Source organism: Heteronotia binoei, chromosome 2 (assembly GCF_032191835.1).
Source record: "Heteronotia binoei isolate CCM8104 ecotype False Entrance Well chromosome 2, APGP_CSIRO_Hbin_v1, whole genome shotgun sequence".
Lineage (NCBI taxonomy): Eukaryota > Metazoa > Chordata > Lepidosauria > Squamata > Gekkonidae > Heteronotia > Heteronotia binoei.
Window position 1 is genome coordinate 29,026,378 of NC_083224.1, and position 26,817 is coordinate 29,053,194.

At 45.6% G+C, this 26,817-nt stretch overlaps 1 protein-coding gene across 1 annotated transcript in view; it reads left to right on the forward strand.

The window, feature by feature from the left end:
- Positions 1–26,817, forward strand: part of LOC132567283 (piezo-type mechanosensitive ion channel component 2-like) — a 105,412-nt gene that overhangs the window by 65,447 nt on the left and 13,148 nt on the right. The window contains exons 31-41 of the mRNA XM_060232969.1: positions 1,414–1,580; positions 3,322–3,482; positions 5,307–5,561; positions 6,456–6,714; positions 9,854–10,042; positions 10,990–11,185; positions 13,965–14,091; positions 16,590–16,737; positions 20,492–20,706; positions 22,807–22,965; positions 24,548–24,695. Coding sequence (XP_060088952.1) covers positions 1,414–1,580; positions 3,322–3,482; positions 5,307–5,561; positions 6,456–6,714; positions 9,854–10,042; positions 10,990–11,185; positions 13,965–14,091; positions 16,590–16,737; positions 20,492–20,706; positions 22,807–22,965; positions 24,548–24,695 — 2,024 coding nt within the window. The remainder of the gene's footprint in view (positions 1–1,413; positions 1,581–3,321; positions 3,483–5,306; positions 5,562–6,455; positions 6,715–9,853; positions 10,043–10,989; positions 11,186–13,964; positions 14,092–16,589; positions 16,738–20,491; positions 20,707–22,806; positions 22,966–24,547; positions 24,696–26,817) is intronic.

Here is a 26,817-nt window from a genome sequence, read left to right on the forward strand (position 1 = left end):
GATGCGGTTCAATGTGGCCAAGTGCAAAGTAATGCACATTGGGGCTAAGAATCCCAGCTACAAATACAAGTTGATGGGGTGTGAACTGGCAGAGACTGATCAAGAGAGAGATCTTGGGGTCATGATAGATAACTCACTGAAAGTGTCAAGACAGTGTGCGTTTGCAATAAAAAAGGCCAATGCCATGCTGGGAATTATTAGGAAGGGAATTGAAAACAAATCAGCCAGTATCATAATGCCCCTGTATAAATCGATGGTGCGGTCTCATTTGGAGTACTGTGTGCAGTTCTGGTCGCCGCACCTCAAAAAGGATATTATAGCTTTAGAGAAGGTGCAGAGAAGGGCAACTAGAATGATTAAAGGGCTGGAGCACTTTCCCTATGAAGAAAGGTTGAAACGCTTGGGACTCTTTAGCTTGGAGAAACGTCGACTGTGGGGTGACATGATAGAGGTTTACAAGATAATGCATGGGATGGAGAAAGTAGAGAAAGAAGTACTTTTCTCCCTTTCTCACAATACAAGAACTCGTGGGCATTCGATGAAATTGCTGAGCAGACAGGTTAAAACGGATAAAAGGAAGTACTTCTTCACCCAAAGGGTGATTAACATGTGGAATTCACTGCCACAGGAGGTGGTGGCGGCCACAAGTATAGCCACCTTCAAGAGGGGTTTAGATAAAAATATGGAGCACAGGTCCATCAGTGGCTATTAGCCACAGTGTATGTGTGTATATAACATTTTTTGCCACTGTGTGACACAGAGTGTTGGACTTGATGGGCCGTTGGCCTGATCCAACATGGCTTCTCTTATGTTCTTATGTTCATCCTCCCCCCCTGCTTTCTGATGACCCTGAAGTGGGGCGAGGGCCTCCAAACCAGGGGATTTCCTGCCCCATCTGGTGATTGGCAGCCCTAATACATTCTGTGACTGGCTTTGCCTCCTCCAGCATTGATTTTTTCACTATGCCCATCCCACTGTACACAGCTTCAGAAAAGTTGGGGATGCCAAGATAGGGGAACCTAGGTAAGCATCCTCCAGATCCTTCCCTGTGCCTAAAGAGCCTTGCCAGATCTTGCCAGATCGGAGAGCCAGTTTGGTGTAGTGGTTAAGTGTGCAGACTCTTATCTGGGAGAACCGGGTTTGATTCCCCACTCCTCCACTTGCACCTGCTGGCATGGCCTTGGGTCAGCCATAGCTCTGGCAGAGGTTGTCCTTGAAAGGGCAGCTGCTGTGAGAGCCCTCTCCGCCCCACCCACCTCACAGGGTGTCTGTTGTGGGGGAGGAAGGGAAAGGAGATTGTGAGCCGCTCTGAGACTCCTTGGAATGGAGGGCTGGATATAAATCCAATATCTTCTTCTTCTTCTTCTTAACTACTCTCACTCATCTATATGCATTTTTGTTTTTGTAAAACAGAAAATATTGTGCAAAGAGGAATCAACATTATTAAGTTTATTTGGATCTTTAACCAAGTGTTGCTGGATGACATCACAGAAGCGCTGAATGCCTTGTGTAAAGACACCCTGGACATAGCCCGTGTGATGAGAATCGAAAAGTGCTTGCTATGGCGACAGATGAGCATGGTAAGAGCTCTCTGCTTTGTCCACAGTTCCCTGTTTAAAAAGAGCAAGGGGGTGAAACTGATCCAGTGGTAGTACAAGATGTGGATTTTGGTATTCAGAATCTCCCACTGAAATAGTTTATGAGCTTTCTCACTCTAGCTGGACTATCCTCTGAAGTGACTGAAATCTTCAAAGCCAATAACTCTAAATCTCCTTTAGAGATTATCCTCCAATCCTTGAATTTATCCTCTCTTTTAAAACCATGTCTGTGGATAAATGATGAATGAAAGCAGGTCTGTCTGTCAGCAATGTTCCCTCTAAGCTGCAGAGTCTTGTGAGCAAAAATTCTACTTTGTGTGCTACTGGCATTAGAGTTGTGAGCTACTGCGTAAATTATTGTGCTCTGGGGTCATCCTTCCTGAGCTAAGACAAAAATCTGTGAGCTGGAGGCTAAAAAATCAGTGAGCTAGCTCACACTAGCTCAGCTTAGAGGGAACACTGTCTATCAGTATCAGAGATCGGCACAGTCAGACACCTTCTAGAGTCTCAGAGGCCAAGGAAGGTCCCCTGCCAACCCTGGCCAATGAGGTATAGAGGAGCACAAAGAGCTCACTCGCCACTCATTCCCCTATCCTAGATGACTCTTCCATCATGGAAAATGGACGATTATTTCAGATGGTTAGGCAATGTTCCAGGGGCATTTAGAGCAGTGGTCCCCAATCTTTTTGGCACCAGGAACCGGTTTTGTGGAAGACAATTTTTCCACCATGGGGGTGGGGGCGGATGAGGGTTTCGGGATGATACAATTGTGCACTTTATTTCTATTGGTTTGGTGTGGTGGTTAAGTGTGCAGACTGTTATCTGGGAGAACCGGGTTTGATTCCCCACTCCTCCACTTGCAGCCGCTGGAATGACCTTGGGTCAGTCATAGCTCTCACAGACCTGTCCTTGAACGGGCAGCTTCTGGGGAGAGCTCTCTCAGCCCCACCCACCTCACAGGGTGTCTGTTGTGGGGGACGAAGGTAAAGGAGATTGTGAGCCACTCTGAGTCTCTGAAATTCGGAGTGGAGGGCAGGATATAAATCCTATGTTGTCTCCTTCTTCTTCTGACTACATTGTAATATATAATAAAATAATTATGCAACTCATGGCCCGGTTTGCTAGCAGGCCACAGACTGGTACTGGTCCATGGCCCGGGGGTTGGGGACCCCTGCTTTAGAGTACTCCCCCATTTCCTGCTAGGAGGGTTGCCAATGAACAGGAGTGGAATGAAGCTCCTTTATGCTTTCTCAGAGCCCTGCCAGTATCAAATGGACTTGAAGGTATTGTGAAGGAGTTGCATTCTGCTCCCTGCAGTGGGAGAGAAGTAGTGTGCATGCATCTGAGAACTAGGAAGGCCCATTGCCTAGGGCCGTCCAAAACCAGCTTTGCATTCCTTGATTCTGTGCAAACACAAAATTCAGTATGAAATGTAAACTTCTCTTTAATTAATGGGGGTGGGGGTGGGGGGGTGGGGGGGAAGATGCTGCCAAGTAGAAGACTGTAGTCAGGTATGGGAGTAAATGTGTTCCCTCCTTATTAGTTCATGTTAGCTTATTTTGTGATTTGTGGAAGTGTACAGCTGGCCTTTCGGATGCAGTTTGAAGGGACTTCTCACCACCAATTTCTTGAAGGGTTTCAGGTTGCCCCATAGAGTACTATGCAATTTATGTATTAAATACAACATTCCCTCATCCTAAATTCACTGGATTTTTCTTTCAAGGGAAACAGAACCTCAGCAGATGGTGTTCTGTGTTATTACAACCCTGAGAAAAGTCAGCCAGATTATGGAGAAAGTAAAACATTATTAGAGGATGACAGACAAATCAAGCTACCTGAATGTGCACCTGAGGAGGAGAGTCAGATATCACCAGCATACCTGGAGTGAGTATTAACTACCTGCCTTCCCCTGCTCTTGGTGTGATCTTTCCTGGTCCAGTGAGAAGACTGCAGTGTTCTAAGTTGGGGAGATGCTGGTGTTGCATGTTTGCATCTGTGTAGGTAGTTTTGCCCAGCTATTAAAATTTGCATGTGAATATATGCACACGAAACTGCCATATACTGGATTGGACCAATGATCCATCAAGGTTAGTATTGTCTACGCAGACTAGCATCAGTTCTGCAGGGTCTTAGACTAAAGATCTTTCACATTACCTATAGGGTTGCCAAGTCTAACTCAGAATATACCTGGGGACTTTGGAGGTGGGGGTGGGAGACTTTGGGGGTGGAGCTAGGAGACTTTCCTGTTCCCTAAAATAAATAAATAAAAATACAGCAGTGCAGTTCCCCTGAATACAGTCTTCATTCCCTCACCCCCCCAGCAGCTGGCTGCACTTCTACTTTCTCTCTTTCTCCCCCCCCCCCACCAGCCAAAATAAACACAGTTGGGAAGGGCACACCTTGTGGTCTCACTGGGGCAATTTACTCACCATGGGAGTTGTTGAATGCTGTATACTCATCCAAGATCTTCAGATTAACACAGGGAAACCAGAGGTTCTACTTTACTCTTTACTGTCTATTTTACTGTGCAAATGACTTCTGAAGGGACTGTAAGACAAAAAGAGGGACTGAGCTGCTTCCCTTCCCTTTTCTGCAGTGGGCACATTGCCCTGCCACCTCACCTCACCCCCATTCAGCCTGGTTCTGGAGATTCAAACACACACACACACACACACGTCTTTTAAAAAGCAAGGCATTCCCAAGCATCTTCTAATCCTTTTGAGGTAGAAATGCACATGGTGGCTGTTGGGGTGGGGATCCCACTGCCTGGGGTTGGGAAGGAGCCTGCAAAACTGGAGGATCCCCTCTGGGACCTGGGGACTGGTAAGCCTAATTACCTATTATCTGATCCTTTTAGTTGGAGATGCTGAGACTGGGATCGTCTGCATGCCAAGCTGATGATTTACAACTGAAGCTCAGCCACTCCCCTGAGAGATTCTGGTTCAAGACGCTCTGTGCAGTTATGAGTTACAGAGAGTACCATGACATGATTGTGGCTGTTTCTTACTTTGAATGCGGGGTGTGAAGAAATGCATTTTTTCTTTGGAAGTCTGAAATGAGCAAAACTTTCACTCTTGAGTTTTAAAAGTCCCCCCCCCCCCCCGCCTCTGGACAGAGAACAGGCAGGAAGAGGGAAACCCTTGCTCAATCTGATGCTGTGCTAAAAGTATGCTTGTGAACATTTTCTCTTTAATAAATATAACGTTAGATGCTGGTAGTGGTTCTGTGTACCACATAGACCTCCACTGTCTTGGACACACTAGTTTAAAAGGAGTGCTGGGGGAAGGCAAGTGGCTGTTCCTTCAGGGCAATAAACAGTTGCTGTAGTGACACAGCACTGGGCCATGGAAGATGCAGAGGCAAGGTCTCAGAACTTGGAAGGGAAGTTGGGGATCCTGACACTCCCAGTGAGCAATTCCCTACCATGGTCAGATGGTGGCAGTGGTTACTCCAGAGAGAGAAAGAAGAGCCTCCTCAGGTGTGCAGCCTGGAGGGCAGGATGGAATAGGCTCTGTAGACCCGAACAGGTCTGTTCTGCCACATGGGGGGGAAATTTCACCTCTCTAGTATTACATATTGAGGGGTGATAGTTCTCAGGCATGGACTGGTTGTCTTGCAAGCTGCAAAATTGTGTTTTAAACCACCTCATCATTGGTGTGCTGGGTGACAGTGGGTCACAGGGATTGTTATTTTTTTTATGCCTTTTAGCTGCCGGAGACCTAATGAAGCCACTAAAGATGCCACTGGAAATGAAAACATGGAAGGAGGCAGCCCTGGTGGGACCTGTCCCTCAGAGTTCAATCCAGCCCTTTCCTGTGCTGACTTTGCTGGATTTGCTGTGCAGAATTTGCCTGTAGAGAAAGAAGAACCTCCAGTTTCCCTGCATGTCAGAATCACAGAAGCAGGCAGGCCACTGAATAAAGTTTCTGCTGTGATGACTGCCAGCGACCTGCTTCTGAATAGGCAAGAATTACTCCTCTTAAGCATCTACGAATATTATGTTTTGTATTGATAATGACAGTATCAAATCGAGCTGCTGAAGATCTTAGAAAGCCCCAAAGCTCAGCTTATTATATCTGCCTCTGCAGGGCTTTTTTTGTAGCAGGAACTTCTCTGCATATTAGGCCATACACCCCTGATGTAGCCAATCCTCTAAGAGCTTACAGTAGGCCCTGTAAGAGGAGCCCTGTAAGCTCTCAGAGGATTGGCTACATCAAGGGGGTGTAGCTTAATATGCAAAGGAGTTCCTGCTACAAAAAAAGCCATGAGCCTCTGTATTCTAAGATGACCTTTAAGTTGGGAATGCTTTCTTACATTTATTGCCCACAAAACAAGGTCAAAACCAAGTCACCGAAGAGAGATGTCCAGGATGGTAAATTTTGAACCCTGGAATTCTGCCTCTAAAATTCTATACATCTCTTGGAAGCAATGTGAGACTTAAAATTCAACATGTCTTTTGATAACTAGGGACTGGAAAGGCATAACTGTTACCCAGCTTGAACCCTTTGATATTAGACTAGGGTTACCAAGCTCAAGGTGAAGCCTAGAGTTCTTCCAGAATTACAACCGATCTCCAGACTACATAGACCAGTTCCCCTTGAGGAAATGGCAGCTTCAGAGGAAAGACACTATGGTGTACCATAGAGTCTAGAAGCAATGGAAAATCTAGAGTGGCTATAGAGGGTGGATGCTCTAGGATTATAGTAAACCACAGAGATGATATGTTCTTGATTATTGCCTGTAAAGATAGTGAAGGCCAGAGGTTGGTTGAGGACTGAGAGAAGGATGAGAAATGTATGAGCTGATAAATATGCCATTTTACTTATTAATGTTTCTTGTTTGAAAAATGTGATCCAGGACTTTTTATGACAGTGAACTGGAGCGATCTGACAAATTCTACCAGGGCCTCCCTCGCCCCCTGAAGCTTGGAGTCACCTTGTACAATGCCATGGTGTCCAAATCAGAAATGCTGTGTTACTCTGTGATCATCCTCAACCACATGGTCTCTGCTTCTGTCCTCACTTTGATCCTGCCTGTCCTGATGTTCTTGTGGGCCATGGTGTCCATTCCGAGGCCTACAAAATTCTTCTGGATGACAGCGATTGTTTACACTGAGGTGGGTATTGCAGAGATCAGGAATTCCCAGTGAATATGAAGAATATGTTTTTATACTCTGATTTTCTCTACCTTAAGGACAGTGGTGTACCTAGCCTATTTAGCACCCAAGTAGGGCTGCCAAGCCCCTGGTCTGGGCGGGAGGTTCTCAACCTGCTGGCCCACATTGGGCTGGCGGGGGGAACCTCTGCCTACATTGCTGGCGCGATGACATCACCCGGAAGTGACATCATCAAAACGGTGGTGCATGTGCAGGGCCACTCTAGGCGTTTCTGGGAAAACTCTATGGTTTTCCCAGACACTAGCTATTTGGGAGGGAGCACTCTATGGTACAATAGGTACCATAGAGGTTTTTACCTCCTAAATGGCTAGAGCGTCCAGGAAAAACATAGAGTTTTCCCAGAACCGCCTAGAGTGGCCCCCGCACACATGCCACCATTTTGATGATGTCACTTTTGGGTGACGTCATCGTGTTGCACGCTTCACACGTGCACGCTTCACTACGAGAAGCAGGGGACTTGGCAACCCTACACCCAAGGCAGGTAATTTTTTAACACACACGCCCTCTATTTTTTTCACCATCAAGTCATAGCTGACTTATGGTAACCTCTTAAGGTTTTCAAGGAAAAAGACATTTGGAGGTTGCTTGCCATTGCCTGCCTCCACATCAGCCCTGCTTAACTTCTGAGGTCTGATGAGATCAGGATAGGCTGGGGCTATTAGGTAGACTGTGCAGATTTTTTAAAAAACATATTGCTTTGGCAGCAGCTGCCACCACACCACAAGAATCGACACTGTCTTAAGTTCTGTCTTAAGTTCTGGTAATAATTTTGTGGCTGGTTCCACCCCCTGTGGCAGCCATTTTGTTTCTGCGCATACCATGATGCGTAAGAATCCCAAGGGTGCCCACAGGCTCAAAAGGTTGGCGACCCTGCCATAGATACTTCCTCTAGAAACAATTGCTACATGTAAGGGGTATCACCCACTGGGGTTAGGTGAACTGATCTCTAAGTCTTCTGAAGATGTGGATAAAATATTCCTTTTTTAAATTGGTTTTTAAAATATCATTGCATCGTATTAATTGCAAGCCACCTCAAGCAGGGCCCTGAAGAGGTGGCATAGAAATATCCTAAATAAATAAATGGCTTTACAAGTAACATTTTTTCAAATGGATGCCAAAACGCTCTTCTGTTTATCTCAGTGTATTTGGTGTAATTCCATATGTCAGAAAATCAACCAGTAATGGGGCTCTCAGGGGCAGCTTTTACACTCTAGAAAAGCAGCTCTTTTCACTGAAGTAAGGCTGGCCATGGAAAGCTAATGGACAGGAGTCTAGGCAAAAATCATTGCACATACCTGTGCTACCAATGTTCCAGTTCATGGGACTGTAGTTTTGCGAGAGTGCTGAGAATTCTTCTTATTTTGTGTGTATGCAAGAAAATATCTAAGTAATGTTTTAGTTTTTAAAAGCATCATGTTAAACAGAGCTTCTGCCTGAAATGCATAGCGTCACTCCCTGACAGTTTGTAGTTGCATCCACCTCCCATGGCAACCATTTTGGGGCTGACTTCACCTCACATGGCAGCCATTCATGTTTGTGCCCACCACCCAGTGTTAAAATTTCAGAGTTCCTGCAGGCTGAAACAGGTTAAGGATGCCTGCTTCAGAAAGTTAGCTTTTACTAGGGGAACCCTTACTGCACTAAATCATTGCTGGCTATGCTTAGGAACTTAGAAGGAAGTAGTAGTTGGATTCACTACATAGTAGTATACATGGATAGGGTACATGGATAGGCAACCAGTGGTAGGGTTATAAGAAAGGGCAGCAACCCACAAGGAAAATTAAAAAGAAAAAAAAGTTGTCAGCTACTTATAGGAAGTTCTGACCATAGAGTTCCTGGCAATTCCTAGAGCTACCCAGAAGTGACAAGAGTAGCTCTAGGAATCATCAGAGACTCTATGTAAAATTATCCCAGTTGCTGACCAGTTGAGCATCGATGGGCAAGGGCTGCAATTGTCTGGAGGTCTTAGGGTTGCCAAGTCCAATTTAAGAAATATCTGGGGACTTTGGGGGAGGAGCCAGGAGACTTTGGGGGTGGAGCCAGGAGACATTGGGGCGGAGCCAAGAACAAGGGTGTGACAAGCATAATTGAACTCCAAGAGAGTTCTGGCCATCACATTTAAAGGGACAGCACACTTTTTAAAATGTCTTCCTTCTATAGGAAATAACAAAGAATAGGGGCACCTTCTTTTGGGGCTCATAGAATTGGACCCCCTGGTCCAATCGTTTTGAAACTTGGAGGGTACTTTGGGGAGAGGCACTAGATACTATATTGAAAATTTGGTGCCTCTACCTCAAAAAACAGCTCCCCCAGAGCCCCCAAAACCTCCAGATTAATTCCCCATTATACCCTATGAGAATTGATCTCCACATAGGGAATAATGAAGACGTTTCCCTCTCCTCCTCCCTCCCCCCCCCCCCCCTTTCTGGCAACTGAAGCGAGGGACTGGCCTTTCTACTCACGAGTTGCTGCCAGCTTCTTTACAGCAGCAGTCACACCATCCCAAAGTGGAGCCTTGCAATCAAGCCTCCGGAGGTGCAAAGGCACATGGTCCTTTGCAGGCGGGGCTTCTCTCCTCCCCCCCCCCCCCAGCCAGCTGACTGGGCGCGGGAAGCAGCTTGCGAAAAGGAAGAACGGCTGCTGCAACGGGGCTGGGTGGGAAGGGAAGGGAGGAGGAGAAGCATCGGGCATTGGAGTCCGTCAAGACCCGCCTGCGTTCGGCAGCCACCTCCACCCGCTCGCTGGCGAGCCAGCCTCCCTTCTCAAGATTTCCCTTGCCAGGCTCAGCACCTCCTCCCCGGATGACGCAAATGCTCCTTGGCGCCATTCCCCCCTCCTCCCCCCGCTTCCAGAGTTATGGAAAGCGGGAAAAGAGGCTGAAAATCCAGTATTCTCCCGCCAGGGCGGGAGGCTTGGGAAGGCTAGGAGGTCTCCTACCATAAGTGGGCAAATGGAAACCCTATACATAGAAGAGGAAAACCCCAATGCAAATGGGAACCCTATATAGACAGAGGAGGAAAAGCCTCATGTCATGAAGTCATTTGCTCTGAATAATTAAATGTTTCCTTTCTCCTATCAGGTAAATATTGTCATCAAATACTTCTTCCAGTTTGGGTTCTTTCCTTGGGCCACTAAGGTGTATTGTGCTATCAATGCAGAAGTGCCGTTTGTTTTGCCAAATATTGCTGGAATTGAGAAGAAGGATGGCTATGTACACTTTGATCTGGTGCAGCTACTGGCTTTGTTCTTCCACAGGTATAACTTGAAGGTATGGCGAGCCATTCTGCATCCTCAAAGGGAATACTATCATTTTTTTAGAACTGCCTTAGGGCATTCACTAATTAAATCTTTCTATACAAGTGGATCCCAGTCGTAAGTAGAATAGCAAAACGGGATGAGGGAGAGGTTGGCTTAGGTTTGGTATTTGCCCCCATTGGCAGGCAATACTGATTTTGATGGACCAGTGGACCAGTTGCGGAGGGTGTTTCTGTTCTTCATTAAGTGCTAAAACTCCACGTTCCAGGAAGTATTCCATCTCATTCAGTAGGACGGCCAGTTTTGGGCTGGAAAATTCCTGATGATTTGGAAGTGGAAACTTTGGAGAGTTTCTGGCAATCCATAGAGGGGCATGATATCACTTCTGAGTTTTCCCTGGAAGTGACATCACACCATTGCCAGTGGCTGCCCCCCATGCCTCCATCCCCCTGATCTCCAGAGCATTGCTGGGATTGGCAGCCCTAGTTGAGAGGTTGCAGTGGAGATGTGGAAGGGGGATGAATCGCTCATTGTCAACAAAGATTTGTTGACAGAAGAGGAAGGAGAGAGGATTTTGCCTCATTTTTCTGCTCTTCATTGCATGTTGTTATTAGTCCATGCATGTTGTGCGATCCTGGGAATAAAGATCTGCAGTCCTTTCATTCATGTGTTATTAGATCTGATCAGGGCTCAATTTGTAGAAGGAGCTCCTTTGCATATTAGGCCACACACCCCTGATGTAGCCAATCCTCCAAAAGCTTACAGGGCTCTTCTTACAGGACCTACTGTAAGCTCTTGGAGGATTGGCTACATCAGGAGGTGTGGCCTAATATGCAAAGGAGCTCCTCCTACAAAGTGAGCCCTGGATCTGACCCACGAGCTCTCATTTTACAAAGTGGTTTTGGTTTTCTTTGGTCGCTTTAAATTGGCACAACGAATTCAGCGTATAATTTTCTATAGTGTCACGGGCTTTGGGATTCCACTGACATCAAGACCTCAGGCTCCAAGAAAAAGAACTCAACAAGGAGACAGAAGAAGAAGGAAAGCAGAGACCAACCAAAAGAGCCTCAGCCTGGATTAAGAGTTCAGCAGCCTTGTAGACTTCTAGGTTCTCCCAGGATGATCTTCAAAAGAAATGCCAAGAAGAATAATGAAGGTAGGTGTAATGTACTGAGTGACGAGACGTGTTGAAGGCAACATACTTTACTGGTGAGTACATCACAAGCGGAGAAATGCGGGCTGGGTCCCGATTATATACATGCCCTGAAACAACCCTCCGTCTGGCCTGGTCCAATCCTGGACAGTTAAACTTCCCGCCACAGATCTTGATTGGCGGATCATATTAGCGAGCTACATCCAGGGACCAGTGGGTTTCCACTGGTCGCCTCTGTAGCCTTCGCTGTGTTGTACATGCAGACTTGGATGCAAGACATAACAATAGGCCTATGTATCTGACCACTGTGCTGTTGTTGTAATGAGCAGAGAGTATAATATTGTAGAGTGCAATAGATAGTGGGCAGCATATAATAGATAATGGAAAGGTATCAGAGATGCTTGTACACTTCAGACATCATGCCAAATAATGGAAGATCCACTAAGATTGAATGTGTATTATGATTAATAAATGTCAGGAAAGTGCTGTGAGGTGGAAGGCTTAAGACCCCCTTCTCTTCATGCTGTGGTGCAGGATTTTCCAACATAGCACTAACCATTACTTCCTCTGGTGTCTGTCAAGTTTTTCAAAAAGGGAGTGGAGGCCTCCTAAAATAGGCCTTGAAAGTGGCTGCTCTCCTTCAAATGAAAAGGGTTTTCAACTGGAGGATTAGGAGGACTAGTAAGATAATAAGAACCCATCTCCTTATCTCCTGAAAAGTGAAAATTTATTCCTAGCCTCCGTCTCCAGATGATGGAGAGGAAGGGGGGGGGCACTTTCTCAGGCAGTCACCAACATCTCCACAAGGTAGCCTTTCACAAATCATCTCAAGAACATTACGTATTCAACACACCAGAACCCTATAACATACTACATAGCAAGACGGTGACAGTTAACATGTAGAACCATTAGAACAAAGTAGGAGTCTAATAGCACCTTTAAGACCAACAAAGTTTTATTCAGAATGTAAGTTTTCATGTGCATGCATACTTCTTCAGACAACGGAATGGGGTACAGAGAGCAGAGCTACATATAGCTGGTGGGCAATGGTTAAGAATGCAAAGTGGTATAAAGTTAGAATCCAATGGGAAAAAGTGAAATTAACAAATTGAAGGAACATTTGGTCTGGATGGCATTTGTGTGGGATTCTAACTTTATACCACTTTGCATTCTAAACCACTGCCTACCAGCTATATGTAGCTCTGCTCACTGTACCCCATTCCATTGTCTGATGAAGTATGCATGCATACAAAAACTTACATTCTGAATAAAACTTTGTTGGTCTTAAAGGTGCTACTGGACTTGAACATATGAACATATGAAGCTGCCTTATACTGAATCAGACCCCCCCTTGGTCCATCAAAGTCAGTATTGTCTTCTCAGACTGGCAGCGGCTCTCCAGGGTCTCAAGCTGAGGTTTTTCACACCTATTTGCCTGGACCCTTTTTTGGAGATGCCAGGGATTGAACCTGGGACCTTCTGCTTCCCAAGCAGATGCTCTACCACTGAGCCACCGTCCCTCCCCCAAAGACTTCTACTTTGTTCTACTGCAGGGGTGGCCAACGGTAGCTCTCCAGATGTTTTTTGCCTACAACTCCCATCAGTCCCAGCCAGCATGGCCAATGCCCGGGGCTGATGGGAGTTGTAGGCAAAAAACATCTGGAGAGCTACCGTTGGCCACCCCTGTTCTACTGCTTCAGACCAACACAGGTGTCCACTTGGATTGATGTAAAACCACTCATGAAGGAAGGTATGACAGGAGACATTGTGTGGATCCTGACAAAAACAAAACTGTGATCTTCTGCCTGATTAAACATGCCAGGACACAAAATCTTGCTACCTTAAAGGCAGTTTCATTATAATGATTGGCAAGAAGAAGAGAAGTTTAAGATTGATTTGATCTGCTTGGATGATTGGCTATAATGGGAGTGATTTATGTCTTCTGAATGTTCTGGTAAAACCAGCAATGTAAGAGGACATTCTTAATTGTTTCTACCATTCCAGATTGACAAGGACAGAGATGTTTTGCATCTGGACTGGAGTCCATGCATATGTGGACTGTCATAATGATTGTGTTGTTGTTTTTTAAAAATATGTTGATGTTTGGGAACAATTTTTGCTGAGAGCTGGCCTTGTTGAGCCAGGCCATGTCCGGTTGGGCTGGGCTGTGTCGGGCTGGGCCATGTGTGTACCTATTTAAGATTAGGTAGCAGAGATATAAATTTTATAAAGAACACAGACAAACACAAATATATATATTTAAAAACTTAAAACATGCTTAAAATGTTAGCACTCATTGGTCTTAAAAATGCTTCCTTTGTATTCTCTCATGGGATTGATGGAACTGGACAAAGGAAGCTCTGGCATTTTCCTTCCTTCCCCAGGGGACTGGGTGGGGAGGAGCCTCAGCCAATAAAAGGAAGAGAGGCTTGGCTCATTAGTTGTGCTGTGCGATTGAGAGAGCCTGGCAAAGCAAGCTATTCCTCTCCCCTTCCTCCCCAAGGGAGGAGCCTCAGCCAATGGAGAAAATAGAGGTTTTGCTCTGTAGTTCCTGTGCGATTGAACAAGCCTTGCAAAGCAAGCTGTGATGCAAAAGGAAGCAAGAGAGAGGGAGAAGGAAGCAGATGATAGCCAGTTGCACTGGGGCCTGATTGGAGCCCGCCGGGGGCCTGATTCAGCCCTCAAACCTGCATGTTTGACACCCCTGCTCTAAGCTGTAAAAATTCGATATGAGGGAAATGAAAATTTCTCAGGTTGAGCCGTGTGTACTTTCTCTTGTCAGATGGATCTCTGAAAGAAGCCAAGAAGAAATGGAGTCTTTTAAAAACGAGCCCTGCTGTTGTGGAAGGATCAGCCAAGAAGAACAGAAAGCTGCCACTGCAGAAAGCAAAAAAGCTAGTGATTAAAATGTAAATGCGAGTATATTCTTATGTATTTAAAACATGTCTATCCCTCACTTAAAATTTTTTGGTGGTCTGAATCCAACCCTCTCTCCTCAGCAAAGTTTAAAGCCTGCCTCCAGTCTAAAGGATCTTCATCCAAATATAGTGTCTCTCATGCTAGATGAAGAGTCATATAAGTTGGAGGAATTCTCCTTAGGTTGGAGGAGAGCATTGCATGCTGTTGAGGGGTGAAGCTCAGACCATTGTGTCTGTTAAGAAGATGGGCTACTGCCCTGCACAGTTGCATTTCTTTTGTGTAGTTGCTTGTGGGCCTGATGGGAGCCCTCCTAGTGTTGCCAATTCAAGAAATATCTGGGGACTTTGGGGGTGGAGCCAGGAGACTTTGGGGGTGGAGCCTGGAGCAAGGTTGTGACAAGCATGATTGAACACCGAAGGGAGTTCTGGCCATCACATTTAAAGGGACCGCACACCTTTTAAATGCCTTCCTTCCATAGGAAATAATGAAGGATAGGGGCACCTTCTTTTGGGGCCCATAGAATTGGACCCCCTGGTCCAATATTTTTGAAACCTGGGGGGTATTTTGGAGAGAGGCACTGGATGCTATACTGAAAATTTGGTGCCTCTACCTCAAAAGACAGCCCCCCCAGAGCCCCAGATACCTGCAGATCAGTTCCCTATTATTTCCTATGAGAATAAGTCTCCATAGGAATAATAGAGTTCCCAGCTGACATTTCCCTCCCCTCCCCCGTTTTCTGAAGCGGGGGGAGGGCCTCCTAACTGGAGGATCCCCTGCCTGCACCTGGGGATTGGGAACCCTAAGCCCTCCGGAGGCCTGATTTGGCCCCCAGGCCACATGTTTGACACCCCTGCCATAGAGGGTGGTCTCTATAACACTGTACTCCACTGAAGTCCCTGTCCTCCCCAGGCTCTACCCTCCCATCTCTGGAAGTTTCACAACCATACCCCACCATTCCCCAGCAGTGGTTGGGGGGACCTGTCAAGCCTGTCTGGAAAATCAATGTCTCTGTATATGGGACGGGAGTGGATGAGAAACCCTTCAAGGAGGGCAGTTTCATCCTTACAGCTTTGTGAATGTGTTATTTATCACTAGTCGCAAAATCCATGGAGTAGTTGTGATTAAGTCTGACCGAAATGGCACAAAACGGTGAGCAAGCCTTTCAGTTCTTTAGAATTCTTCACCGTCAAGCTGGATGTTTTAACAAGTTCTGTAAAACTTGAAAGTTTGCAAACTGCTTAGTGTTGTTTGGAAGGGTCTTAATTTAAAGTGTTATATGGATTTTGTTTTTGAATGTTCTTTGACTACATGGAATTTCTCAAAATGTGTATGTTTCATGAGTGAAATCCGTACTTTGCAATCTAGTGCAGAGTTACTCCAGTCTAAACTCTTTGAGATCAAGAGGCTCGGAAAGATTGGAGTGACTCCACATACAATTGCAGTTTAGGGTTCCCAGGTCCAACCCCAGAAATATCTGGGGACTTTGGGGGTGGAGCCAGGAGACACTGGGGTGGAGCTAGGGGAAAGGGGGGGGAATGGCGAGCCGCCCTGTCTCGGAGCGGGCGAGGCCGCCGCGCCGCTGCCGCCTCTTCTCCGCTCGCCGTGGCTGCTCCTCTGAGATGGGCTCAACCTGAGCCCATCTCGGAGGAGCAGCCACGGCGAGCGGAGAAGAGGCGGCAGCGGCGCGGCGGCCTCGCCGGCTCCGCCCCGCCTCTGGGGTGGAATCGGGGGGGGGGGGTGGAGGCGGGCCGGGGGCGTGGTGAGCCGCGAATCCGGGTCCTAGAAGGGCCCGAATTCGCGGCTCGCCATGCTCCTGGTCTGCCTCGCCCTCCCCTGAGCTGCTGCTGCCTCTTGGCTGCTCCTCCGAGATGGGCTCAGCCTGGGCCCATCTCGGAGGAGCAGCTGCGGTGGGCGGGGAGGGGGCGGCGGCGGCACGGCGGCCTCACCCGCTCGGGGATGGGGCGACTCGCCATGCTCCTCGGCGCCGTTTCCCCCTCCCCCCGCTTCCGTTTTTTTGGGGAGCGGGGGAAGAGGGTGGAAATCCTGGGGTCCCCCGCCAGGGTGGGAGGGTTGGGAAGCCTATTGCAGTTGCAGTAGGGTTTCCAACACTGCGTTGGCACATGGCTAGAGATTTTAGGGATAGGGAGGTCTGAGTTTTGGGAGAATGCAACGTCACTTTCGGGTGATGCTGTAGGCTGCCTCCCCCAGTCTCTATGGTTTTTACTGTAGAAACTAGGGGAAATTCCTAGAGTGCCACTGTGTGGAGGCCATTTCCACCCCTCTCCTGAGTTCCTTTGGGATGGGAAATTGGAGCAGGTAATTCTCCATCCTGGGTGGGTAAATGGGAGGCCTACACAGCAGGTGTTTGCTTGCAAAGCCAAGCCTGCTGAATGTGTTCTCCTGAAGCGTTAGCCATGTGAGATATTTGTTTGAGACACATGAATCTCCTTTGCAATTTGACTAATTTAGATCCATTTTTTACTCCCAGTGTTCTCAAGGTTTACCGGCCCATCAGGCAATTCTTCCATGATATAATCTACCCAGAGTACAGTGCAGTCTGCGATGTTTATGCTCTCATGTTCCTAGCTGATGTGATCAACTTTATTATTGTCATCTTTGGATACTGGGCTTTTGGTGTAAGTATATGCATGAACAAAAGTCCCCTGGAGCTAAGTAATGCCTGGAACGTGCGGTTTGGTAATTCTAGATGTTTAGGAGTTGACAGTGGTGGTGGAGAAATCACTTTGCATATTTTCACATTTATTCTGTTATTACTTGACATGCTTTAAGTTTATTTATTTAAAACATTTTCCTCCCTTTCTCGAAAGACATCCAAGGTGGCTTAGAGTTAATAACAATTTTCTTGAGAAGAGACTATAAAGGAAGTTTGAAGCAACACACATTCTCCACATCTGTATTTGAAAGCAAGGACTTTAAGCAAAATATTGGCAAAGCAAAAAAGGAATACAGCCGGATCTGAAAATGAAATAGCAATGTTTTGAATAAGGCACATAAAAGTTTTGAATGAGGCAAATAAATCTGCAGTTTAAAAATCTAAATTTCAAGCATGAAATGTTGCGTTGTTTTAGTTAAAATTTATCTCAGTAATGGAACTGAGAAGCAAGTTTATTCTTCTCATGGGATATACGGGCTGGCAGCAGTAGTTGTGTCCAATATTTTTGGAAACCATGGTGGTGCAAAGTGTGGCATTAGGTCACAGCTGATGTTGGGACCCCGTAGACCCTTTTGGCCACTGTGTGACACAGAGTGTTGAACTGGATGGGCCATTGGCCTGATCCAAGATGGTTTCTCATGTTCTTAAACAGAGGTGGTTGGTTATTGTCCTCTGCATAGAAACCCTGGACTTCCTTAGTGGTCTCCCAGCCAAGTACTAGCCAGGACCAACTACGATTAGCTTTTGAAATCTGATGATACCAGGGCAATGCTAAATATTGTTTTAAATGTTAAGAAAAGCAATTCAGGTTTCATGTGTTTTGATTTTTCAGGATTTTCTGTGTGAGTCAGACAATGTAGCATATAGGAACTTAGTTACATTTTCATGCTGAGCAAAATGTGATGTATTATGTTTGTTTGTTAGTTATGTGTTGCATTCGTATCCCTCTTTTTATTTCCATCATGGAAAGAGATTCATAAAACACAGGCCTTTTGCAAAGCTTATACAAAACTGCTCCCTGTTATAAAGACACCTAATCATTTACATTATAATTTCCAATTTTTACTTGGAAGTAAGTCCCATTATATACAATGGGGCTTACTCCCAGGAAAAGGATCCTATTCAGAAATGTAGAATGTATGCTTTGGATGTGGAAGGTCCTTGGTTCATTTCCTAACATCTCCTGTTGAACATTCTCAAATAGCAGGTTCCAGGAAAGGACTTTATGTGCCTGAGACCTTGAAGAACCTTTGCCAGGCAGAGGAACTAATATTAAACTAGATGGAGCAATGGTCTGATTTTCTACTAGGCAGCTGCATATGAAACAGGATCAACCTCAACTCTTGTCACATTGTGGGGCTCGTCCCCCCCTATCTATTCCTTTCAACCTGTTTTCAATTTACAAGCAGAGAAAAGAGAATCTCTGTCTGCTGTGCTGGGTGATTGGTTTGGGCATCTCACCCACAGTGAAACTCATGTACTCCAGAGGTTCTCCATTCATTCTGCTTCATGTGTTGCATTAAGTGTGAAGCAAGGGGGAGCATGAATCATTGCACGTGTCTTACTCTACTCTGTAGTTTTGAATTTCATCTATAGTTGAGGGGTGGGAGCAGAGCAGATGGCAAAAGCTCTGCCTCTGGTGGAAACAGTCTCTCCTCCAAGCACTTCCTTCCAGGAGGTAGCTTCCTACTAGGTTTCCAAATAGTGTTGCTTCCAGGACTCATTTTGGGCACAAGAGTGGATCTCCAGAATCTCTAAACCAGGGGTGTCAAACATGGCCCCGGGGGCTAAATCAGGCCCGTGGAGGGCTCCTATCAGCCCCCCGAGCAACTGGCTGTCATTTGCTTCCTTCTCCCTTTCTCTTGCTTCCTTCTGCATCTCAGCTTGCTTTGCCAGGCTTGCTCAATCGCACAGGAGCTACAGAGCAAAATCTTGATTTTCTCCATTGGTTAAGGCTCCTCCCCCTCTTGGTCTCCTGGGGAGGGAGGGAAAGAGCCAGAGTTTCCTTTGCCCAGTTCCCTGGATCCCCTTGGAGAAGTACAAAGAAAGCAACTTTTTAAGATCAACAAGTGCTAATGTTTCAAGCATTTTTTATCTTAAGGGGTTTTTTTTAGTTGTGTTTGTTTGTGTCCTTTAAAAAGTTTATATCTTTGCTGCCTAATCTTAAATAGGTACACACATGGCCTGGCCTGACATGGCCCAGCCTGGCCCGACAAGGTCTCATTTATATCAGATCTGGCCCTCATAACAAATGAGTTTGCTTTAAATTTTATTGTGCTCTTTCTTTCTTTCTTACCCCCCCCCCCCAAAAAAAAAGATATTTGCTTCTGGGCTCCATTGTTCAAACTTCCTGTGAGAATTTGTAAGATTTGACAAATTTTCTAATATTTTTCCCTACAAAAAAAAAATGGGAAAATAACCAATACATATGCAGACAGATGAAAATCTTCATAGGAGAAAGTCATTTAAAAAGTATGATGGGAGTAAGGTTTTATTATGACAATTGTAATTCAAGATGCTGATATAATTTAATACACCTTCCGGTGATGTCAGGGGTGTGTGGCATATACAAATGAGTTGTGTCAATGAGCTCCAGCACCTCTTTTTCTAGGAAATGACCACTGGTTGCTCCCAAGCTCTTATTTGGGAAATTCCTGGAGATTGGGTGGGGGTGGAGCCTGGGGCTTGGGAGGAGGCGGACCTCAATGAGTTATAATGCTATAGAATCCACCCTCCAAAGCAGCCATTTTCTCCAGTGGCACTGATCTCTGTAATCTGGAGATTGGTTGTAATTCCAGGAGATCTCCAGGCCCCACCTGGAGGTTGAGGTCCTGGAGAAAACCGTGTTCAAAAAATATCACACTAGTGACTTTATAACGATTACATGATGCAGTTAATTCATTTACTATTCATAAATATCTCAGAGTAATAACACAGGATTACAGCAATTAATACACAAGTTTTCAATAGAAATTCATAAAACAATCATAGACTCAAAACTCTACAATATTAATGAAAGAGTCCAAAAATGAAGGAATATAATAAGAGAGAAATTGACTAACTGCTTTTGCATTAATTTGAGCATTGGTTCCAGATAATAGGAATAATTGGTCAGACGAAGGTCGCTACTGAAACACGTGGTGTTTAACCTAGGAAGCGTGTCATCATTATTCTACAACATTACGGAGAGACTTTTCAGCACCTTCAGGAGTGTGATATTTTTTTAACACGGTTTTCTCCAGGACCTCAACCTTGCCATGTCTTTTCCCATTGTGTTGCCCCCCTAGAGATTGACAGTTCTGTTTCCAAGGGCTGGAGGGGAGGAGCAGAGCAGGTAGTAAAAGACAATCCTTAGCACCCTCACAAAACTACAGGTCTGAGGGTTCTTGGGGGGTTAGGGGAATCCTATCAAATAAATTGCTACAAATAAAATCCTATCAAATAAATTGCATCGATATACCTACTGACTTCCATCCAAAACTCATATGAAGCTGCCTGATACTGAATTAGACCTTTGGTCCATCGGTTTATTTATTTAGGTTGGCTGTCCAGGATCTCAGCCAGAGGTCTTTCACATCACCTGCTGCTGCCCATTTTGGGGACTGACCCTGGGTCCTAGATGCTCAACCACGGATCTCCAGCCCCTCCCCAACTCATGGTTGCTTCTTTACTTTCATACCTGTATGTTAGAAACAAATGCTTCTCCATCCTTTCAGAGACACTCAGCTGCTGCTGACATAACAGAATCCCTCTCTGAAGACCAAGTCCCCGAAGCTTTCCTCGTGATGCTTCTGATGCAGTTTGCTGCCATGATTGTCGACCGGGCAATCTACCTGAGGAAGAACATGTTCGGAAAGTGCGTTTTCCACGTGGTCCTTGTCTTTGGCATCCACTTCTGGATGTTCTTCATCTTGCCTGGAGTTACAGGAAGGTACCACAGTGTCCAATTTGAGTGCAGCGGGGCTGGGTACAATCTCATGTTAATGATCGGAGAGACCAAGCCAGGGAAAGAAATCAGCGGTGCTGCTGATGTCATCCATTTTAGTCCCCTTGAAAAGACTATACTTTCACACTTGATCATGACGATGGGCAGGTTGCTTGGCTGGAAAAAAGGGGTCTTGAATTGCAACTCAAGTTCATGGACAATGGGACAGAACCTTGCACATGCGCATAAACATTTGCAATTGAGACTCCCCAATTCTGTGGCAGAAATAAATGCTGCAGCTCTGGAAAATTACAGGCATGTAGAAAATTCTAGCCCTGACATAGCCCGGTCTTGTCAGATCTCAGAAGCTAAGCAGGGTTGGCCCTGATTAGTATTGTGATGGGGGACCCCCCAAGGAAGTCCAGGGTCTTGCTATGCAGAAGAAGATCCTTGCAAAACACCTCTGCTCATCTCTTGCCTTGGAAACACTACAGGTTACTCATAAGTTGTCTGTGACTTGACGCCACATTACATACACAGTAGATCCATATGTATAATATTATGAACATGTATTTAGAGATTGTCAGGGTGAGGCTAATGGAAAAAGGATTGGGTACATAAGGCATTGACAGTGGTACTACATAGAGAATGGAGCTCAAGAACTAGAAATGCATCACATTTATTTGGCCATGTTGCTATATGAATAACAAACAACGAACAACAGTATTAGCACCCATTTAAGGTAGACATCGACCAGTCCTTATTGTTATAAGCAGATATGATGTGGAATGTCAATTGAGTTCAGGACATATGCCTAGGTGTCGGCTGCACAAATGTCTTGTGGTTTTGTCAAGTACAAACCATGCCATATTGAGCACGTGTATATCTTTTCCTGCATTCAGCCAACTGCCTTATGCCCATATTCCTGTCTGAATAACTATGAATATGTGGTGCACGCACAGCTTCTAAACTATTTCTAATCCAGCTGCTGGGGTCACATAATGGATCCCTTCTCAGAAAAGCGACTGTTTCTTTAAGGCAGTGGGCTGCAATTAGTTCTCCCCCAAAGTCCCAAGAATGGCATGAGGAATCTTTGAAGAGGGGTCTTGTGTAGCTAGATAAAGACCTAACTTTAAGAAAGCTTATGTCTAATGAGGAGTGGTGGTGGTGGTGTTAGGCAGCCTCTGGCACAAGTGCAGAACAGGGGAACACCATTTTTCTCAGTGCTCAAGAATCCAAGGAAAGCCCCTGAGGTGCTGGCAGTGCCACTGGGCAAGGTGGCCTGGGGAAGCAAGAGGCGTGGATCCTTCCAGCTGTTGCCTCCTGGGTCCTGCAAGCCCTTGAGGGGTTGGCAGTGGTGCTGGGGCTTGAGAGCTAGTTTGGTGTAGTGGTTAAGTGCATGGAGTCTTATCTGGGAGAACCGGGTTTGATTCCCCACTCCTCCACTTGCAGCTGCTGGAATGGCCTTGGGTCAGCCATAATTCTCACAGACCTGTCCTTGAAAGGGCTTCCTGTGAAAGCTCTTCCATACCTACCTACCTCACATGGTGTCTGTTGTGGGGGAGGAAGAAGAAGATATTGGATTTATATCCCACCCTCCACTCTGAATCTCAGAATCTCAGAGTGGCTTACAATCTCCTTTATTTTACTCCCCCACAACAGACACCCTGTGAGGTGGGTGGGGCTGAGAGGATTCTCACAGCAGCTGCCCTTTCAAGGACAACCTCTGCTAGAGCTATGGCTGACCAAGGCCATTCCAGCAGCTGCAAATGGAGGAGTGAGGAATCAAACCTGGTTCTCCCAGATAAGAGTCCACACACTTAACCACTACACCAAACTGGAAGGTAAAGGAGTTTATAAGCCTCTCTGAAACTCTGAGGTTTGGAGTGGAGGGCGGGGTATAAATCCAATATCGTCCTTCTCTTCCTCCTTCTCCCAAGTATATCTGACCGAGCAAAACCCTCATCTTCTCTTCCTTGTTTGCTGGTCTGTCAGCATCTTCATGAATAGATGTTGCCTGTTTTTTCCAACACTGGGGTAGAAAACAGTTGCCTGTCTTCTGTTGCTCAAGAGGGAAATGGAGGTGTTTCTTCTGTTCCTTTGCAGGAGGTTTAACAGGAACCCAGTGGCCCAGCTGTGGTATTTGGTCAAGTGTGTCTATTTTGGCTTGTCAGCATTTCAGATCAAGTGTGGTTACCCTAAAAGGGTTTTGGGCAACTTTCTGACCAAGAGATACAACTGCATAAACCTCTTCTTATTCCAAGGGTAAGCTCTGGGTTATGTGTGCTTTAAAAACCTAAAAAGAATTTTGATAGTGTTATCTCCCTGAATGTCAAGCCATTCTGCTCACTGCTTCTAAGAGCACCAGACATTGTGAAAGAGAAGTAATGGCACTTTTGAAAGATACATCTGTGGCCCTTGGCTGGAGCAGGGCAATCTTACAGATCTCTCCGGCTAAAAACAGAACAGGTCACTTGAAGTGCATATGACTTGTGGCCATCCTAAGAGCACTTCCCTGGGAGTCAGCCCCATTGATAGATCTTCTTGACATATCATAGATACTTCTTTATACAGAGAGTGTGTAAAATAAAATATGGAATTTGCTGCCGAGGATGTAGCCATGGCCACAGGAATAAACAACCTGAAAAGAGGATTAGTTAGATTCATGGAGGATAAGTATATCAATGGTACAAGCCATGGTGGCGGAGGGGAACCTCCATGTTCCGAGGCTCTAAACTCTATGCCCTGTTGTTGGCTCCCCAGAGGAACTCATTGGCCACTTTGTGAATTTATTTATTTTACTTTAGATTTATATACCGCCCACTCCGCAAGCGGACTCAGGGCAGCTCACCGTCATATTAAAACAACAATTTCAGTTACAATTCTAAAACGATAAAACTTAATAACAATTTAAAACTCAATATTTGGTGCTATACAAGAATTTTGACATAGGCGGATCGGATTATTTTTGATGTCACAGTTCTTCTAATTATCTGTTAGTGGTCCTTCTGATGGTATTGTTCAGCAGCATAGAAGAGGCAGCCTTCTCCCACTTAGTTGTTATAGGCCTGCCGACAGAGTTCAGTTTTACAGGCTCTGCAGAATTGGGAGAGATTTCTCAGGGCTCTTATGGCCTCTGGGAGAGCATTCCACAGCATTGGTGCTGCCACTGAGAAGGCCCTGGCCTGTGTGGAGCTTTGTCTGGCCTCCCTTGGTCTGGGGATGGATAGTAGATTTTGAGTTCCCGAACACAGTGCTCTCTGGGGAACATATGGGGAAAGGTGGTCCCATAGATAGACAAGTCCTCGACCAGAATCAGGATGCTGGACTAGGCATGAAATGAAGTTGATGGGCAATAGATTCAGGACAGACAATAGGAAATACTTCTTTACACAGAGAGTGCTTAAAATATGGAATTTGCAGCCAGAGAACATAATGATAACCACAAGTCTTGACTTCTATGTCCTGTTGTTGGCCATTCAGAGGAACTGGTTGGCCATGGCGTGAGACAGGATGCTGGACTAGATGGACCATTGGTCTGATCCAGCAGAGCTTTTTTTAAGTTCTTATGTCTGGGTGGGAGTAGGAACAGAGGAGTCTCAGTACCAAACTACAATTCCCAAGGTACTTTTTGGCATGCTATAAAACAGATATATATTAGTAGCATAAAGAGGGCCTCAGAATATGAGAAACTGTATCATTCTGTAAACCATTCTAGAACGTTTGTAAAATGCAGTCAAGTCACTTCCTGAGTACCTACTTGCCAGAGTTCCCTCCACAGGTAGTTAAAGCAAAATACTGACCCCTGCCATTGACCTGTGTTCTTTTTTCCCCCTCCTGGGTATAGATTTCGCCTGATACCTTTCTTGACAGAGCTAAGGGCGGCCATGGATTGGGTTTGGACGGACACAACTCTCAGCCTGTCCAGTTGGATCTGTGTGGAAGATATCTATGCTAATATTTTCATCATGAAATGTTGGAGAGAATCTGAGAAAGTGAGTGACTTACCTTAATACGTGATGGAGCCTAAACCTGGAGAACTCAGTAAGCAGACTCTAGACTCCATGACATTTGGCCAAAATAAGATGCAATTAGGTGAGATGAGATCAGCCTGACTTGGGCCGTCCAGGTCAGAATGCTGCAAATAGTTACAACCAGGGCTTTTTTTGAGCAGGAATGCAGTTCCGGCTGGCTAGGTGTCAGGGGGTGTGGCCTAATATGCAAATTAGCTCTTGCTAGGCTTTTTTGACTAAAAAGCCCCATGCAAAACAATGGTGATGTCAGGGATTGTAGCCTAATATGCAAATGAGTTCCTGCTGGGCTTTTGCTACAAAAAAAGCCCTGATTACAACAGCACACTACCCAATAATCTTGAGCCATACTTCTGTGCAGTGTTCCCTCTAAACTGAGTTAGTGTGAGCCAACTCAGTTTTATAGCCTCTGGCTCACATATTTTTCTTAGCTCAGGGAAAATGGCCCCAGAGCAAACTGATTTATGCAGCAGCTCACAACTTTAATGCCAGTAGCTCATAAAGTAGAATTTTTGCCCATAAGACTCCACAGCTTAGAGGGGAACATTGCTTCTGTGTGCATAGCTTCACAGCAGACTGTGGTCTCCATTTCACTGTGTTTTACGAATGCATGTGAGGAATGGTGGCCCTTGATGTGTAAATCTCTAACATCAGGGGTGTCAAGATGCAGGAGTCATTGACTGTGGAGAAAATCAAGGAAATTAGATAATATGTGCTTAGTACTATTTATTAGTATTTAAGCTGACTGTTAATCATTGCGGTTTGTGCGCAGTCCCATACTATGACTGTGAGTGTGCAGGCCAGCCACAACAAAATTCTCAGTTGTTCAGTGCCAGATTAAACCCTGTGAAGGCCCCTAAGCAGTCAAAAACTTGGGGGCCCCCTTGCAAATTATCTCAGTGTTGGAGCGCCTGCTCCACCACTTATGGCCCCCACTGCAGCCTGCAAGCACCTTCTCAAAAGCCCCTTTGACAAAGTTGTGTGAGAGAGGCAGAGAGAGGCAAACTTGGCAACTACACCAGCAGTAGCCACACTAGGCAAGTCAGGCAAAGAGCGGCTCAGTTTCTGGCTGTGCATACAGGCTGGGAGGGCTCAAGCAGGTGAAAAAATGGGGGGGGAAGCCAGCCTTGGGCCCCTAAAGGTGTGGGGGCCCATAGACCAGTGCCTTGTTGGCCTAATTGTTAATCTGGCCCTGCAGTTGTTGTTCTCCTTTCAGCAAAACTGCATGGATCAGGATTGTTCCGTGAGGTAGCCAATCTCAAGTTGGTGTACCCTCTCTCAATTACAACAGTTAGTTCTAGTGGAGGTGGGTTATATTGAGCTGGGCACTCCATTAGAGGATCAGGCAGACCAAGCTCATGGTCCTCTAGGTAATGATTTAAAGGCTCTATGTCTGAGCACTTGAGAATCTTTGGGAAGTCTTGGTGTAGAAACCAGACTTCTCTCCTATAGCCTGACAGTCAGCAAACTCAGTGTTTGATAGAATTGCTAAAAGCAAAGAGGCAGGAGAAAGTCTATGAAATATTTCAATTTACTTGGTTTTATAATTAGAAATGGAAATTGAAATGTATAATATTTTATACTGTGCCCAAGCTGAATTGTATACCTTGGGGGTTTTTTAATGCCACTTGTTACTTATTTTTCTTTCTTTTTTGGATGGGTCTCTGACCGTATTAAACTTGGCTGGTCCTCACCTTATTCTTGAGGCTGAGAAGATTTGTCATCAGTACTCATTCCAGTGAAGACTAATCTACATTTAAAAAAGAAATGTTTCTGGATTCCCACTGTGTCATTATAGCTAAAAAGGCGTCTCAGCAGGATTGGGCCAACTGTTGCTTCAGAATGGTGCTGTTAAATGGCCATTCTCTGTACCTCAACTGCCTAAGGTGTTCACACAACAGAGCTGCCTGCTCTTTGTCACCCATTTCCCCCAAAGGCATGATTCGATAAAGCTGGACTCAGAAGAGCTCTTTTTCAAAGGTCTGGGCTGCATACCAGCCTGAATGAAGGCATCTTTCCCCCTCTCTGGCAAGGTGTGGTGTGACAGAGCCTTGGATTCACAGGCTCTTTTCAAAGGCTTTGGCTG